Source organism: Apostichopus japonicus, chromosome 2 (assembly GCF_037975245.1).
Source record: "Apostichopus japonicus isolate 1M-3 chromosome 2, ASM3797524v1, whole genome shotgun sequence".
Lineage (NCBI taxonomy): Eukaryota > Metazoa > Echinodermata > Holothuroidea > Aspidochirotida > Stichopodidae > Apostichopus > Apostichopus japonicus.
This window is the reverse complement of record NC_092562.1, coordinates 3,240,001-3,257,972: the sequence shown is the minus strand read 5'-3', so window position 1 is coordinate 3,257,972 and position 17,972 is coordinate 3,240,001. Positions and strand designations below refer to the sequence as shown.

Below are 17,972 nucleotides of genomic sequence, written 5' to 3'. Positions count from 1 at the left end.
CTCCGAGTCTTAAAATGTTGTCTCACGGCCAGTCGAGATACCCCACCAACCCCACCCCCGAAAAATTGCGTCCCAACCAAGGTAAATCGGAACCTGCATTTGTTTGAAGAAGGAAAAGGTTGTCGACCAAACTCCATGTGCGACGTCGATATATCACTTCGACGGGATCCTTAGTGTCTTCATATTTATCAGCTGTTACAGTAGGCTATCACGTTTTAATGGTGTCATTGAAATTGGAGCCTGGGTATACGTTTAGTTACGCAATTTAAAGAGAAATGTCGTTGTAATGACGTTATATCATTATCAAGTAGGCCTAACCTCATCAAAGCGTTATTAAAATGTGTATTGATGCAGTTGGGAACGTTGTGGATTTTATTTCCCCAAAATGTATGACGTTGCAATGATGATGATGATATGATATAGATATATACAAATCCTTTTACAATCTCGCTGTATACATATTGTTACTGGCACGTGCTTGATCCGTCTCTGTGAAACTTTGTGTGTGTGTGTTGGGGGGGGGGGGGTCGGTTACATCATATTTAATGATGAAGTCATAACATGAACCGATTTACGTCTTAATGTCGGATTGAAATATTTAGGATGAACATTCCAAAGGATAAACGCTTCTTTATACAGTTGTAATGAAACAGGTGGAAAGTTATCCATGTTCGAGAACCAACCAATAAGCGGACTAGAAGTACGGGTGCTCGAGCCCGTATACTCAGGTAAATTTTCCGTAATCGTAGACAGAGAAAGCACCTTTCATGAAGTCGTACTGGTACCCGGTACTTTGCACTCGTCCTCGTGATTTTGTGCTCGTGTTCTGGACTTTGTACTCGAACTCGGGACTTTGCACTGGAACTCGGGACTTTGTGCTCGAACTCGGGACTTTGTGCGAATTTGTGCTCGAACTCGGGACTTTGCACTCGAACTCGGGACTTTGTGCGAATTTGTGCTCGGACTCGGGACTTTGCACTCGGACTCGGGACTTTGTGCTGGAACTCGAGACTTTGCACTCGTACTCGGGACTTTGTGCTCGAACTAGGGACTTTGTATCCGTACTCGGGCTTTTGCACTCGTTCTCGGGCCTTTTTACTCGTTCTCGGAACTTTGCAGTCGTGTTCGAGAGTTTGTGTTCGTACTCGGGATTTTGTACTTGTACTATAGGGACTTGTACTCGGGGTTTTATTTAAAATATAATTTAATCAATCTTCGTCGACAACCTCCGAAAATCTGGGAAAATCCCGCGAAGTAACGAAATTTTTCGCGTCCCACATTTTGGTGATGCCTCGCAGTTTGAAAACCGTTTTGCGGAGCTTAGGTCTATGTACATATAGAGAGGAGCGGAGCCAAAGCAGTATACGGTATTTGGGGTATAAAGTATTATCATTCTAACAATGCCCTCATAGGCATACAAGAAATAGTTCACAAATGCTGCGCGGTGAGAGCACTCGTTGCGGGAGGGGGTTGGGGGAGGGGTGGGGATGGGTGGGTGTCAGGGCATCGCAACATTCTTTTGACCTTTGAGGGGTATTCCCTAGAAAATTCTAACTTGTAGGAACCCAAGCAAGCGACTTAAACAGGTAACATATTTGGGTGGGTGGTGGATGAATGGATGGATGGATAGCTAGATGGACGGATGGATGGATGGATGGATAGATGGATGGATGGATGGATTGCTAAGTTCTTAAAATATATCCGTTACACAACTATTATATATGTATACAGGGCAAGGAGAACTAACTTGTTCGCTGGCATACGGATAGTTATACCCACTACAACCTACTATACAGAAAAGATCTATTTCAAGAACAGCATTTAAACCTGATAAAACTGAACTATAGAAGGTCAACTTAACTAAAACGATATTCTCTCTTTCGACAGTACCGGTAATAAATTATTACTATTCAATTTTCAACCCTGGTGGGTAATAACCCACAAGAGCTAAGGACGTTGACCGCAAGGTGAAAGGGCACTGGGTAAACGATGTCACATTCCTGTATACGTATACGGTTACTATATATCAATATATATATATAAATATATTTATATTCAATCAAGTGTTCAATTGTTCCTGCTACAAGAGTGCTCAATACATAGGAGTAGAGCAAATAATGTAACATAACAACATGCAGTAAGTTACCGATATAGGTATACTATATATATATATATATATATATATATATCTATATCTATATCTATATCTATATATTTATATTAAATATATATATATATTTATATTAAATATATATATTTATATTAAATATATATCTATAAATATATATATATATTAAATACATATATATATATATATATATATATATATATATATATACCTCTGCGAATGCGCATGCTCACTCCGTTGTGTTGTTGGTTATGTTCACACATTCTTGTCATAATAATATTCCTTCTCTATTAATATATACCAACATATTAACACCACCGAGGCTGAATATATTCTAAGACAAAAAATAAAGAAATGTCACTTACTTTATGTTTTTTTTTATAATAAAACCAAATGGAGACCGTTACATCAAGGGAATAACCCTCTTTTTCTCGGTTTATATTTATTACAACAGATATATCCGGTGTTAACAGATGCTTTTAAGGTTACGTATAAACAATTAAAAAGGGGGAAAATTACTCTTTTTTTTTCAAAATGAGTAAAAAAATAAGTGGTGGCCAAGGAAGGGATTCGTACCAATGGTCTCAGTACATTATGTACCCTAATACAGCTGAGCAATATATACAACGCTTAGTAGTTGGCGGTCCCTATATGTAGCGGTAGTCAGAATTAGAAATCTCTTTCATAGTCGAATTGTGTGTAATTGTAGTTATATCCATTTGTTGTTTTCGAAGGAAATAACACCCCAATGCAATGGTTATACTACACAAATGCCATGTAATATATATATATATATATATATATATATATATATATATATATATATATATATATATATATATATATATATATATATATATATATATATATATATAATTCATGAAAACGTGATGAGTTGGAAAAGTGTGAACAGTGAAAAATACCGGATTCGAACCCGGGCCTCCTGCTTTATATGCGGATATATCTATAACTGAAAACGTAGTGAGTTGGGAAATCCAGAACAGTGAAAAAACTTCCAGCCTCCACCGGGATACATATCTACTACTTTGTTTTGACGCAAATGCTGACGCACATCCGATGTCTAGAGATATCGTCTTTGAAAACAAAAATAAATACATAAATGAGTAAACTAATAAATAAAAATTTAAAGATAAATAACAATGATTCAATAGGTGCAGTCTTTGTTTGGCTTCCAAGCACCTGACGTGATGGAATTTTGGCAGTATGAAGGGGTGAATTTAGGTTACAGAATTAAAATGAATTTGTTTGGACAACTGCTAATGTTAGTTTAGATTTTATTCGTTCAATATCTAATAAATGGACCTTTATGAATCTGATGCTCACAGTAAAAGTGGCTGGATTTAAATACTTAAGTTCAACATACAGACCCTTATTTCAGTCCTTCAGATGCTAAAACAAAACTCAATGTAGGAAAACAAATATATTGCTTTACAAATTCTTTCCAAGACCAATAGTGTTGAAGGGATGATTAAGGAGAATCTGTTGTTGATATGAAATTGAAAGTACGTATTTTGGGCGAGTTATTTGACTTTTGAATATGACGATGGATTTAACATTAACGTTTCGTATGAATGTAGCGTTCTCATTGGGCCCCAATATATTATATAACTGGCTAAGGGCTTCTTAGCGTATATATTGTCAGTGGCTCTCAATATATCGGCAAGGGAGATTTATCCATCCATCCTAATAAAAAATACTGAATCGACACGGAATTGCTGCACCTTTTCCGGTAAACGGGCCCTTTATATTCGACAGGGCCGATCCTGTACATTAATTGCTCAAAGTTAGATGTTGATTCTCTTTGGCCCTTTGATCCAATCCATGTTTCTCTCTGGCCTGCGTGCATGAAATTGTACTTAAAGAACATTATGAAATAAACATGCATGCACATACAACACTATATTTTATATCTATTTATAAGAACTTTATGAAGTCCGAAAGTTTTGATCCTTTCAGTATATATACACGACCGTGCGTCAGTGAAATCGGACGCACTCCCTTGGCATGCTTGTCAGCCTAAAAGTGAAGTGAATTCTACAAATAGAACACTCCGTAACCTGTGACCATTGTTAATTGTTTTAAAACTAAAATCTTGGACAATCACATAAAGGGAAAGGAAATAGGCAACCACAATTGTGGGTATGATGTAATTCTTGAGGTGCTGGGCAGGCTTCCCTTTTACAACGGACTCTTCTTCACCATGCTTGAGGTTGGTTGTCTTTCCTGTCCCGAGGATATCCACTTACTTGAGGACAGCCAAAAATTCATTAGGTGTACAGATAGGTGTGTGTGTGGGGGGGGGGGGGTTGGGGGGATTGGAAAGGGGAGGTGCGACATGTGTATGTTGGAGAAAACGGGTTTCTTAAGTCTTCCTGCTATTATATTTTTTTATGGATATTATAGTACATTTTGGTGACCAGGTTGTAGAAGGGGGGAAAGAAGTGTGGGGTGATGAGGTGGTGGGGTTGGTGTTATAGTACTGATAGAAGTGAGAGAGTAATTTTGTCTATGGTTACAGTTATGGTTACAGGAAACATGGGTATCGTTGTTTATGTGTTTTCTCCAAGCCCATCGCTACACGCCTCCACATCCGTCAGTCATGAATATTCATGTACTTGAGTGAAGTGTGGGCGTTATCTGCAACCGATACGATACACCTTCTAAGTTCACCGGCAGGACTGCAAAATTACATATAAAAAAAATGTGTTTGTACTTCAAGTTGCTTTCAAACACAGCTGACAGCGAAAGCTGTCAAATCTCATGGGCTTTATTCAACATGTGAAAGTGTAGAAGTAGAGGGAGAGAAGGGGGAAGCTGTGGTGGGGGTGTGGGGGTGGGGTAGGATATGAGAAGCATGATATTGGAACTAGATATCACTCCGAGAAAAATCAAAATGAGAAGAAGATCCGTCATGTATAAAACAGTTTCTAAAGCACCACGGTATACGTTCCTGTTTTTGGTGACACTATAGTTATATTCAGGCAGTTCTTATATTCGGGGCACGTGAGGTATGTTATGGGATACCGTTCAGTGTAAATACAGGATATCATATTCATAATTCTTTGATTATATCTTATTCAAACATCCAGGTGCTACTTCGACTATCTGCATGCCCGAGCCCAGTTAGCCTTGAAATGTTTCCTTCCCGCGGTTTTCTGTCGCTATAGAAACGGCGAGTTTGAACAATTGCGGTATGCTTACCGATATCCTCATCACCTCATGTTCCTGCCATCAAAAATTTGTGATTTGACTTTTAACCGAATAAGGTTACAAAATTGTCCACAAGGAAATGAGATGCGCAGTATAGAAAGGTCAAAGGTCACTGAATATTCTCACGTCCCCACGTGAGTATATTTTTTTTTTACATTTTGTTTTATGGGGCAACATACTTTAATAATGACATCAATTCTGGAACACCTGATTGTCAATTTACTTTCCCGTGTCGTCGTTGAAGTTTACCCTGGATGCTTGAAGCGACAGAGCAGGCGTGTTTGTGAACGGACTTGGCGGTGACGAATTATCGACGAAACTTTTTTGCGCCTTTTAAAATTTGTATATATATATATATATATATATATATTTATATATATATATATATATATATATATATATATATATATATATATATATATATATATATATATATATATACACACACACACGCTTTCGCGCTTAGTAACATGTGGCTCAATGGGCCGGTCGAAATGCTTGAATTAACTGATGGAACCCAAGAAAAATGATAGACCAGCAATGTTCCTCAAACACCGAAGAAATAATTATCCAATCAGTTTTGAACCGATTTTGACATATTAAAGCATCTTTGAGGTCTCTGATCGATTAATATTTTAACGGCATGTTTCCATTGTTTTCACAATAATTAGATTAACTAGCATTTCTCAAAATGTTTGTGTGATTGGTTACTGTTTCATCCATTGATGGAGGTAACTGTGTTGGTGACAGAGATAACTAGATATAGCCTTCTTATTCGTGATGGGAGCGGGGGTGGGAAGGGGGGGGGGGGGGTTGGGGAAGGACCCGGCGTGGGACTATCGCCACCGCTATAAGCTCATTGTGGGTTGGTGGTGTAGCAAGAGATAAAATAATTGTCTTTACCACTATTTAAGACAGTGATTCCTTTTCTAAGAAACTGTGTTTATTGATATAAATTAACCTCTTCCTCACACTTCAAAGAATATTGCAAAATTTTGTTGAAAAAGAAACCCAAGAGAAATTAAAATGACCGAGCTCATATAGTTCGATATCCTCTCCTGAAATGATAAAAACTCGGAGAAGTTTTGCAAATGGTGAAAAACACTGCGATTCTTCAGTATGGAAAACATTAATCGCATATGTTAAATGATTGTGGGGCTTACATTGAAATGACACATAGAACATGAAATGCCACATTGATACCGGAACACCGCAGTGCCAAATACAAATGTCAATCCCTGTGAAAGTCCTCTCACGTGAGAGGTGTGAAGTAATTTATCTAACTATAGTAAATGACGTAATGTAAATGATGGGGAATTCCTTTATATGTTGGATATGATAGAGCGGACATATATGAACCGCGCAGTTTCCGATCAGCTTCGAACCATGCACCCGTCTGGGCGCGCAGTCAGCCTATATAGTACGCATTCCAATGGATGCATTTATATACATTACAAATGAATAAGGGGTTAATCAACGGTCTAGCGTGCGTTACTCACAGGATTAATGCACGATCGGGGGATAATGCAAGCGATGCATCCAGCGATAGCATTAACACCCGGAGTGCATTAATCATGTGAGTAACGCACGCTAGACCGTTGATTAACCCCGTTCATTCATACACTACCATTTGTGTGGGGGAAAAATCATAAAACAAAACATTTTTGGTTACATATAACCAAAGATTTATTAAAGTGATGCCCCGTAATTTTACCGTGCGTTACTCACAGGATTAACCACGGTCAGCTGACCTGAATGGACCAATAGGATTTAGGAATCTTTACTAAGTATGAATGAATATTACTTATTATCTGATAGCAATATTTAATTTACAAAATGTGAAACCTTAATCAATTAGGGAGACCAAATTATAAGGATTGCGCAACAGGTGATCACCACAGTGAATTTGCATTCTAGCAGATGTCATGTGATACACTTCTCTGTTATTGATGTTATGTAACTGTTTAATTTCATGCATAGCTAATGTATATACATTAGCAGCGGTAAGATGATAAGAACCAGGTGGGACTGTGTTCTAAAGCTAGTACCACTCTATACTGTCCTCCGATAGTATGCTTCGAAGCACTCGTACTGACAGTATAAACAGTTCCTTACCTTATACCTGGTAGAAACAGGATGTTCATACTGCTCATACTGTCCGTATAAACGCTTTGAAAGCATGACATGAAATAGTCTATAAAAAGTTGTTCCAACTGGACAAATGTGAAATCAGAACAGTGTTTCATGTACATGAGTGTATTTTTCTTGATTTTGCCCACACAAGTGGCAAACAATGTATTCTAAGTGTGTGACCAGGTTAGGGCTGGTGAGTCCACCGGAGACTTTGGGACCTTGAGAGCAGAATACCTTTCACAATCAACAGAATATCGGTGCCTTTCGGCGCCTCGCCGGACCCAGTGGCACAACCATAGGCGTAGGAGACCAATTTGATTTGGTGAGGCTTTAACGACTTGCCCGAAATATATAACCAAAATTTTACGCGCATTCAACATGTTAATGTGCATATACACATAGGCATGCATCGGTTATTACATCGAATGCCAATAACATACAATCATTTTCGTGTTATATTACCCTTACACATTGGTTATATTAATTGGGGAAGTCGTTACAATAATAATAATAATAATATCAGCTTAACCATTAAAAACACATTGCAAATTATTTTTCTTTCCAGTAGGTGCCCGAAAAATTCTCAGCATATTGCCCGAATTTTCACAAATTTTGGGGGGTTGGGGGGCTGCAGCCCCCATAGCCCCCGCCTCCTACGCCTATGGGCGCAACCACATTTTAGCAGGGCGAACCCGGTCTATGAGAGGCCAGAGTCCGCACATGTGTGTGTGTGTGTGACATGGGTAACATCATGCACCGATAAAAGGTCATGCGTGTTACATAAAAAAGAATTCGCATTTTACATTAATATCACATATGCTCAGTTGCAATGCCCCATCAGAAAAGAAAAAAAAACCCCGCAATCCGTTGATTTAATACTGTGTTTCCTGCCCTACAAGCTGGCTTTTTAATTATCGGTTTCCACAACTTATCCAACTATCAGTACAGTTTCCCTTTATTTTATTTGTAATATTGTGACAGAGGTTTCCTGTTCAAAAAACGAATAAAAAAAAAAAGTGACATGAAATAGGTTTTCCAATGAACTGCTCGTTGTCACGAAGGAACAACATTGCCTTACCCTGGAAGAAGGGTAAAAAAGAAAGAAAATAGGAAGGTGTTTGTCATTTATGAAATCTAGAATGTACAAAAGACGACCTAATTGCACGCAAGGAAATAACTCTTCAAAATGTCACAAATCACATTTGCTTGATGGAAGTGATTGGAATAATGTTATAAGTTACCTTTGTTAACCTGAACAATGCGTATGTTTCATACACACGTATACAAACCATCAATCTATGGGGATATCTGGCTGGTATACAATATACAAGGGCTATTCGCAATGAGCTATATTTGATACCCCCGTTTACTGTAGAAAAGCATGATATTTTGGTGTCCCACAAAGTGTTATCATCGTTCATGTTGTTTTCTGTCACTATCGATGTTCTCACTCTTTATGTTTAATAAATATTTTTTTGTGTGCATTATTTCATTAATTGCAATATAACTGAAGCTCAAAAATATTTGGTCCACTATATTGAACTCTGTGGCTAAAAGTCTCCCCTATACTGATGGACCTGTAGTATACTGGCTGTGACAATCGACAAGTATACTGGTCTGTAAGGTTTCAATTTCTGGTTGGTTCTCGATGCAAGTCAGCATATAAGGATTGTCGGTTGATGCCGACACCCCCCCCCCATCCCCTCCACTTGTTCGCCTACTACCACGATGCCGACACCCCCCTCCCCTCCACTTGTTCGCCTACTACCACGGTACCTATACATCACCGTTTGTGTATTCTCCCACCCGGAGGAAAGCGCGCAAAAATAGAAGGTGTAAGGTTGTACTGAAAACCGAGAACTCGTATTTTTATATTGGATATGACAAATTTGTCTTATACTGTACTTTACTGTATTTTATGATTTCCAAACGCACAGTTTACAGTGACAGGTGTGGGGGGGGGGGGGGGTAGGGGTGAGAGAAACTGTTTTGAACAGTTGTAGAAACACCCGGGAAGGAAGGTTTATTTCTAACGTGGAAAATGGGCGGGGCAAATGTATGAAGGACTGGGTCGATGAGGAGAGGCAGGGATGATGTGGATTTCAGTGCAAGGTGACGGTAGGCGAGGGTGTTGGCAGAAATACGAGCAGCAGGTGGCAGTGAGGTTATGGAGGATGAAGTGGGTAGTCCGAGTATAAGAGTAGAAGAGGTGGGCTAAAGTTGGATCTGGTCATGGTAGTATGAGAGTGAGACATTAACTTGATACAAAGCAATAATGTATAAGAGAGCAGGCCTATGTGGTCATATATACATACATAAATATACATTATAAATAAATAAATAAATATATATATTGAATATATATATATAATTACTAGTAGAAAAGGGTTAAAAGAGATAAGTTTTGAAGCAGTATACAAGCAGTACAATGAAGGCAAACTATGCTAGAGAAAAAAGCAAAAGATAAAGAAAAGATTATTTCACTGGTGGGAGGGGAATGGGGTGTCCTAGACCTGACAAAACCATCCTTCAGGGAAACAATCTTTCCCAATAATGTTAAAGTTGTCTGATGATCGCTAAAACGCGTGAAACTCCGAGTTACGACTACTAGTGTTCCACTAGTCTCAACTAGTATCAACATATATATATATATATATATATATATATATATATATATAGATATATATATAGATATAGATATAAACATATATATATATATAGATATGTATTATATAAGTTCTTGAATTATATCAAATTAGTTTATATAATGACAAGACAATACCGCTTTTGATTTTCCCCCTTCGACAGATTTATGAACTTGGCCTGTATGTATTGCATTGAAGAGTGAAAATAGCACATTTTTTTAGGATTCCTTCCAGAAAAGTAATTTTTTGTTGGCAGTCGCGCGATTCTATAAATGAAAATTAAAAATTTTTAAAACATAAAATAAAATCAGAATTGGTAAAAATATTCTGTGTGGAAGATTAATTTAAAAAAAAAAAAACTTCGTTGTTACATTTTTTTTTTGTTTAATAATCGAGGTTTTCCTTCTTCTTTTTGTTAACGGATCTGATAATCATATCGTCATAATGGAAAATGATTCTTTGATTCAATACTGACAATTAAAGCTGACAGATGGTAAATTAAATTTCTAATTGTCAATTAACTGTCGAAACTGGAAAAACTTGTCAAAAGACGGAAGGGTGACAATTTATATCAATAACAATCATATACAAAAAAAAAAAAAAAAAAATGGAAGTCAGTGATTAAATCAAAGAATTTGATGGTTCACACAGTGCAAGGAATTCAATCAAGTCTTTAGTCAATTAACAGGCGACGCGTCGCGACCGGGGAGTTTGGTATTACTGCCCGAATTTCATTTTTTTTTTAATTAAAAAAAATAAATAATAATTGTCAATGTTTCGTTATGGGGATGTACTTTGAAATAATGTTACAATTCAAATATAAAAGACACCTTCATTTTTTAGGTATATGTCTTGAAGAAAAGTGAAACATAAATTAATTTCTCAGAGACAAAAGCGTAATCTCTATAATGCCACTGCTTAAACCCTGCTGTTGGAAATTCTTTGAAATTATTTCTCTCTATTATATTTGGGGGAAGTCTGTAAGTGGGCAAGTGTGTTTTTTTCTCTCACCAAAACGTGATAGTTATGATATAGGCAATTTTAGTCAGCAGCGTATAATCACAGTCTATAGGAAGTAAGGGGAAGGAAAAGGAGGGGGTGGGTGGGGGTGGGGGGTTGCCGAGGTGTTAGTACAACAGGGTACACTCCAATCCTGTTGACAAGCAAATGTTGTTAACCTTCGATGTAAACTTTGTACATCTTCAAAATCACCTCTCTCAACTTTCGCATCTAGAAAATTGATTTAGTTTTATATATATGTGTGTGTGAGGGTGTATATATATATTTATATATATATATATATATATATATATATATATATATATATATATATATATATATATATATATATATATAAGTGTGTGTGTGTATATAAATGAAACATCATACACATTAATTTTGTGGGACACAAGCCCTCTGCAGATTTTATGATTATTTGGTTATTAAAGCGGTGCTGATTATAGGAACAGACGTTGCGGCCATGTTTGCGGCCATATTTGGTTTTCCTGGATTGAGAGATTCCCAATTACTACACGTGTGACATAGTGAATATCACATCGTATATACAGAATGAAATCACAACTCAACACGAAGCACCTGGTTAGCGTTTAAACCCCTATATATATATATTGCTGCATGAAGGATAAAAGAATTAAGAAAAAACACAATCATACGATGTTGTTGCTTTATATTTCCACGGTACGATCATTCCATATGAAGATATGCTGCAGGTGTGTTCACATTCTGTCCCTCGCCCACATCTAAACGAATACACACAACAATAACCCTATTGTTAAATAAGGGGTTAATCAACGGTCTAGCGTGCGTTACTCACATGATTAATGCACGATCGGGGGATAATGCAAGCGATGCACGAGGGCGGAGCCCGAGTGCATCCAGCGATATAGCATTAACACCCGGAGTGCATTAATCATGTGAGTAACGCACGCTAGACCGTTGATTAACCCCGTTCATTCATACACTACCATTTGTGTGGGGGAAAAAGCATAAAACAAAACATTTTTGGTTACATATATCCAAAGATTTATTAAAGTGATGCCCCGTAATTTTACCGTGCGTTACTCACAGGATTAACCACGGTCAGCTGACCTGAATGGACCAATAGGATTTAGGAATCTTTACTAAGTATGAATGAATGTTCATTTCAACCGACTTGTATAATATTACACAAAACTAAAGAAATAACCAATTCCAATCTTTTGTACGGGTAAAGTCTTATATCGCTGGGAATTTTTAACCTGTCTAATAAATATGACATCTGGGGTGGATCCATCCAGATTGTAAAAGAGGAGGGGTGTAGCCGTGAAATCGTTGAAGCGAAATCCCACGAAAGGGGTTCTCCAGAAAAAGAAAAAAAAATGAAAAAAAAAACCCTACTGTGGTGCATATAGTTAGGCTATAAATTAGGTATTACATTAGGTAAACATGCACACAAGGTAATGTGAATAACCAGTGTGTGTTTGTGTGTAGTGTGAGGGATTGAAATATGTACACCCCCCCACCCATTGATCCGTGCAAAATACACATACCCTACGCCAGGGTTGTCCAACCTACAGCCCGCGGGCCACAGTCCGGCCCGCCGCAGGGTTGCGTCCGGCCCACCAGAGATGCTCTACGGTGCGAAATTTTAGTGAGCAGATTTTTTGATAACAATTTGAAGCTATCAGTATAATGAAACATTCGAACCTTCTGGGTCCAAAAAACTGCATATAGGTCAGTTTGTGTGACACTCTCAGCGGAGGGGGGGGGGGGGGCGGCTGAACTTTAGGCCTATGCATCTGTTTTATCAGGAAGGAAAATAAATCAGTGCGCTCTGCGCGCATTGCTCACATTTTGTTGCCTTGTGCTTCGGGCAAAAAACGCAAAATCGAGCGTAGGGTTCATGCGGCCCCCTCCTTCATCATAATCATCCCATGTGGCCCTCCTCTGCAAAAGGTTGGACAACCCTGCCCTACGCAAACATATTTCAAGTATTCGCGTGATTTCCACAATCTGATCAAATCATCCATTCGATCCCTCGGTTCTTATTAACATCCAATCTAAATACATGCCAATGTATGAAATTTATGTCTTCCCCCCAAATAGTGCATGTTACTTCTCCAGTGGACGAGACAATTAGATCGTATACGGTCTGTTTTGGCGTTGCTAGGCAAACACTTACATCATAATGTTCAGGCCTCCAGTAATGCCGCTCATTATTTCATGCTTATTCTCGATGGGCGTGACACGTGGCGATGGTATAGGCTACTATAAATCTATTTTAATTTCAATTAATTTGGTTTCCTTTTGCTTAAACAAAGTGGAAAACAGAAGGAGAAATAATCATCACTTTTTTGAATAAAAAGTAATCCCCTCAAATTTGGTTTGACCCCCTCTCGTTTAACGTGAAGGAAGTTTATGATATGTCACTGCATACTGTGACACAATCTATACCCAAAATAAGACCGGGTTTCCGGAATCGTTACCCTGGGAAGGTAAGGTGTATATAATCCCTTGCAATACCTTGAGAATCTGTCAATGTATTAACTGTTCTATATGTAAGTTAAAACCGCCGGATAGTTTTTTTCGCTGTATCTTATTATATTATTACTTCGAATTAAATATAAATAGCCAACCCCTTCCTGAAGTTGAGTTAACAATGAATATATATTTGGCATTACGCCACTGGACACATGCATGAAAACCTGTTCTACATTGTTGGATATTGGTTCAAACAAGGAACTTGTTAAACGGCACGTTTGCTTGTCGTTCATTGGCTAAAAATCGACTGTGTTTAGTTTGATTTGTATTTGACAGTTTTCTTCACCAAATGTTTATCCTATATTGTCCAGTTCTTTTTTTCTCTTTTTTGGTAGAAATTATCACCTCTAGACAATCTTGGGCGAAGATATAAGGCTAATGGTTATAACACTTTGCTCTGATAAACTTGACGTTTGAGTGAAATGTTGCTGTTTTCGCATTTTTTTCCCCTTCTTTTTCTTCTTCTGGTAAACAAGGCTATGAACACGCATAGTTGGATCCAGTCGTATACTAAAGAACCACAAGAACATTCGTTTCAATACGACCACTTCAATTAAAACCAACAATCGAACCAGTTTGAGCTCTCGATCCAAGAAAGACTCACTCGAACCAAATTAAACACTCGAAGCAAACCGAATACTCGAACTAAATCGAAAACTCGAAGCGAACCGAATACTTGAACTAATCCGATCACTCGAAGCAAACCGAACACTCGAATCAAACCGAACACTCGAAGAAAACTGAATACTCGCACCAAATCTAACACGAAGCGAACCAAATACTCGAACCAAAATCGAACACTCGAACCAAACCGAATACTCGAACCAAATCGAAAACTCGAAGCGAACCAAATACTTGAACCAATCCGATCACTCGAAGCAAACCGAACACTCGAAGCAAACTGAATACTCAAACCAAACTCGAACACGAAGCAAACCGAATACTCGAATCAAATCGAACACTCGAAGCAAACCGAATACTCAAATCAAATCGAACACGAAGCAAACCGAATACTCAAACCAAAGCGATTACCCGAAGCAAACCGAGTACTCGAACTCTCGAAGCAAACACAATACTCGCTTATATAACATATTTAATATTCAAAACAATTGTTATACAGCTTTATGTTCAACCAGTCAATTTCGTACAAAAACAAACAATCGACCTTTTGTTTATTCGCTGCCCTCGATTTATTACTAGAACAACAAATGTATAAGAAATCAGTTAAGAATGAGGTCACCCTTAATTGTCTAATCGAAAGAAGAAACCTTCCTGTGTGGTTGGCTATCAAATAAAACACTAGAATATTTATTTCAAATACAAAAGATTTTTTTCTAATTTTTAGATATAACAAAAACATCGATATTTTAGATAAATAAATATATCTATATCAGAACAATCGAATTACTAAACACGTAACAGGATACGATAATACTCATAGGTCAGCTATAAGGTTGCGAAAAAAAATGGACGGACGCCAAAGTCAAACATGAATTTTCCCGCTTCAAGTTAACGAGCTGATTATTATGATCATAGAGAGGTACCGTCCATTCAAAAAATCAATCCGTTTTAGCTATCCCGCGCGTTAACGTTCAATGTATTCAAAATTTTATGAAGAAAAAAAACCCGATACAATAAATGTTCACCGTTCGGTGGTTTACTTTGTTCCATTCTGAGCTTCTGCACGGTTCGTACATTTGTTGCATATAGGGACATATTTCGCCTTTGAATATAGGCCTATCTGTTCAGCGACAAACGCAGAGTTAATGTTCCACAAGTATAACGACTATACACGGGAGATTGACGGTGCAACATGCCAACCAAAGTCTGTTTAAAAATGATAGTCCTCTGGAAAAAAAGGAACCCAGTTTCGACCAATTCATATGTTAGATATAGGATCACACACACAAGGTTGAGATTGGAGGCGCAAAGGGGGGGGGGGGCGGACAGGAGTGAAACCAATTTCTCGGTGGTGTTGAAAATGCCCCCGTGTATATCCTTACTGTGAATATTATTAAGCGTGGGGAGGAGGGAGTGGCATGGTCCCACCTTCGGGGTTCTGCATATACATTGATCGAATAATGTTGTTATGAGCACGGCTAACCACATATCTAAGATAATATCACCCCGTTGCGGGAGATATCAGATTTAAAAATAATGGCCGAGACTGCCATTACCTCCAGTCCTTGACGTCATAATTATAGTGCCACTAGAAGTTGCCACTTTTCTCTTGGCTTTTATTTCCTTCTTCATATTTTCAGAGTGGCAATAAAGTCGAGATGATAAACACTGACAACAATACTACAGTATAAACCCTCATATTACAAATGTCAGTGGAATCTTGTTCATTCATACTTAGTAAAGATTCCTAAATCCTATTGGTCCATTCAGGTCAGCTGACCGTGGTTAATCCTGTGAGTAACGCATGGTAAAATTACGGGGCATCACTTTAATAAATCTTTGGTTATATGTAACCAAAAATGTTTTGTTTTATGATTTCCCCCCCCACACAAATGGTAGTGTATGAATGAACGGGGTTAATCAACGGTCTAGCGTGCGTTACTCACATGATTAATGCACTTCGGGTGTTAATGCTATCGCTGGATGCACTCGGGCTCCGCCCTCGTGCATCGCTTGCATTATCCCCCGATCGTGCATTAATCCTGTGAGTAACGCACGCTAGACCGTTGATTAACCCCTTATTCATTGTATTTTGTATGTGTGTATTTTAGATCCTCCTGCAAGCAGGAACTCGCGAAGAAGCCTCGTTGGTTTATCAAAGCCGCAATCTGACAGATGTCAGTCTCTCACATTCATATTTAACGTCCATGATTATGAATTGTCAAAAACTGTAACTGGACGACAAACATTAATCTTGGAGTGACTCGAACCGGTAACCTTATGATTGAAAGGAACCGGCGTTATCACTGAGCTAACACTCCACAGTTCATTAGATTGAATCTTTAGGGAACAATTCTTCCACAGTCACTAGAGTTATGCGATTGTCTTTCTCTGACTATATTCACCGAATAATGCAAGTGCTGGAAGAATCGATGAGGCAACGACATTTATTTATAACGTCAGATATTTTTTTCACAATCATTGTATAGCATGTATAGAATAACGCGATATCGCCATCTGAGGACAATTAGACTAAATGAAGTTCATCACTCGAGCGCAGATTGAAATTAAGCACATGTGGGTTAGTGTTATCTCCCCTGTCTGATTATGTCGCACATTTCAGATACATTTCCCCCCACCCCTCCCCCCTTCGTGCATCCCCAGACACCAATGAGCTCCGCCTGACGTAGACAGGCAAGTTAAGTAGAGAAGGTACTTCTACGCATGCGCAAGCAACGTAGAGTGACATCTGTACGCCACTTGCGAAACACAAGAGAGCCAAGAAGCGTTATACGTACGTGTATAGGTATAGAAATCTAAAACGACACAAAAAAAGCAATCATTTCTTTGCTCTTACTATAAGTAATTCTTTCATTTATATACAATTTAGATATTCACCCACGTTTATTAAAACAATAATAGTCCTACACCTGAACATTAATCTTTTTCCTTTTCATCGGCAGTGTCTTAATAGTTTGTTTATATTAATACTAGCCTCCACATATTGTGTCCTATATTCTATTTTCGTTTCAAGTTCGCCTCTGAAGAAGTTACTGCTATGATCAAAACGTCAGGGTCTTCTGTATCGGTTTGTATATATAGGTCTATATTATTTATTCTGGAATGAGCGGTGGGTGTAAACTGTGTCAGTATATAGGCCTTAATACATTTTGTGGATATTCCATCAATAATTCGATCTGAAAGAAAGACTTACAGTATACATTAGTGGGTTGGCCACTCTAATGACACTGCTAATTTACTGAAGCTCAAACCGATCCAGTGCGGGCCTAAATGCAATGGGTGGGGGCAGTCGGGAGGGAGGGGTGGCGGAAGGGTACCGCCAGTTGGATGTTACGGCAACGACGGCTGCTCTAGAAATAGGACTAGTTGACACGTCTCTCTGTTTGTGTGTTGCCTTTCAACAAAGTGGATGTCCATGATGGGTGGCAGGCCCGGTGACGATAGTTAGGGGTGGGGTGTACAGACCCGGGGCTCGGCAAACTTCAGAGGGGCACGTGAAAAGACATGGGATATAGAATTGTATATGCTAACTTTTTTTGCGCAATTGCTGAGAAGAGGGCCGGTTACCTTTTCCCCTCGTGTCAATATCGAGGGCAGTGTTCGAATATTGGAATTTAGTGACGTAGTTCTCTATCATTACGTACTGCTCTCAG

General features: G+C 38.3%; 1 protein-coding gene across 1 annotated transcript in view; it reads right to left on the bottom strand.

The window, feature by feature from the left end:
- Nucleotides 1–3,075: 3,075 nt before the first annotated feature.
- LOC139974356 (palmitoyltransferase ZDHHC21-like) overlaps nucleotides 3,076–17,972 on the bottom strand; it is a 35,692-nt gene continuing 20,795 nt past the window's right edge. Inside the window, exon 8 of the mRNA XM_071981489.1 lies at nucleotides 3,076–3,985. Coding sequence (XP_071837590.1) covers nucleotides 3,934–3,985 — 52 coding nt within the window. The 3' untranslated portion in view covers nucleotides 3,076–3,933. The remainder of the gene's footprint in view (nucleotides 3,986–17,972) is intronic.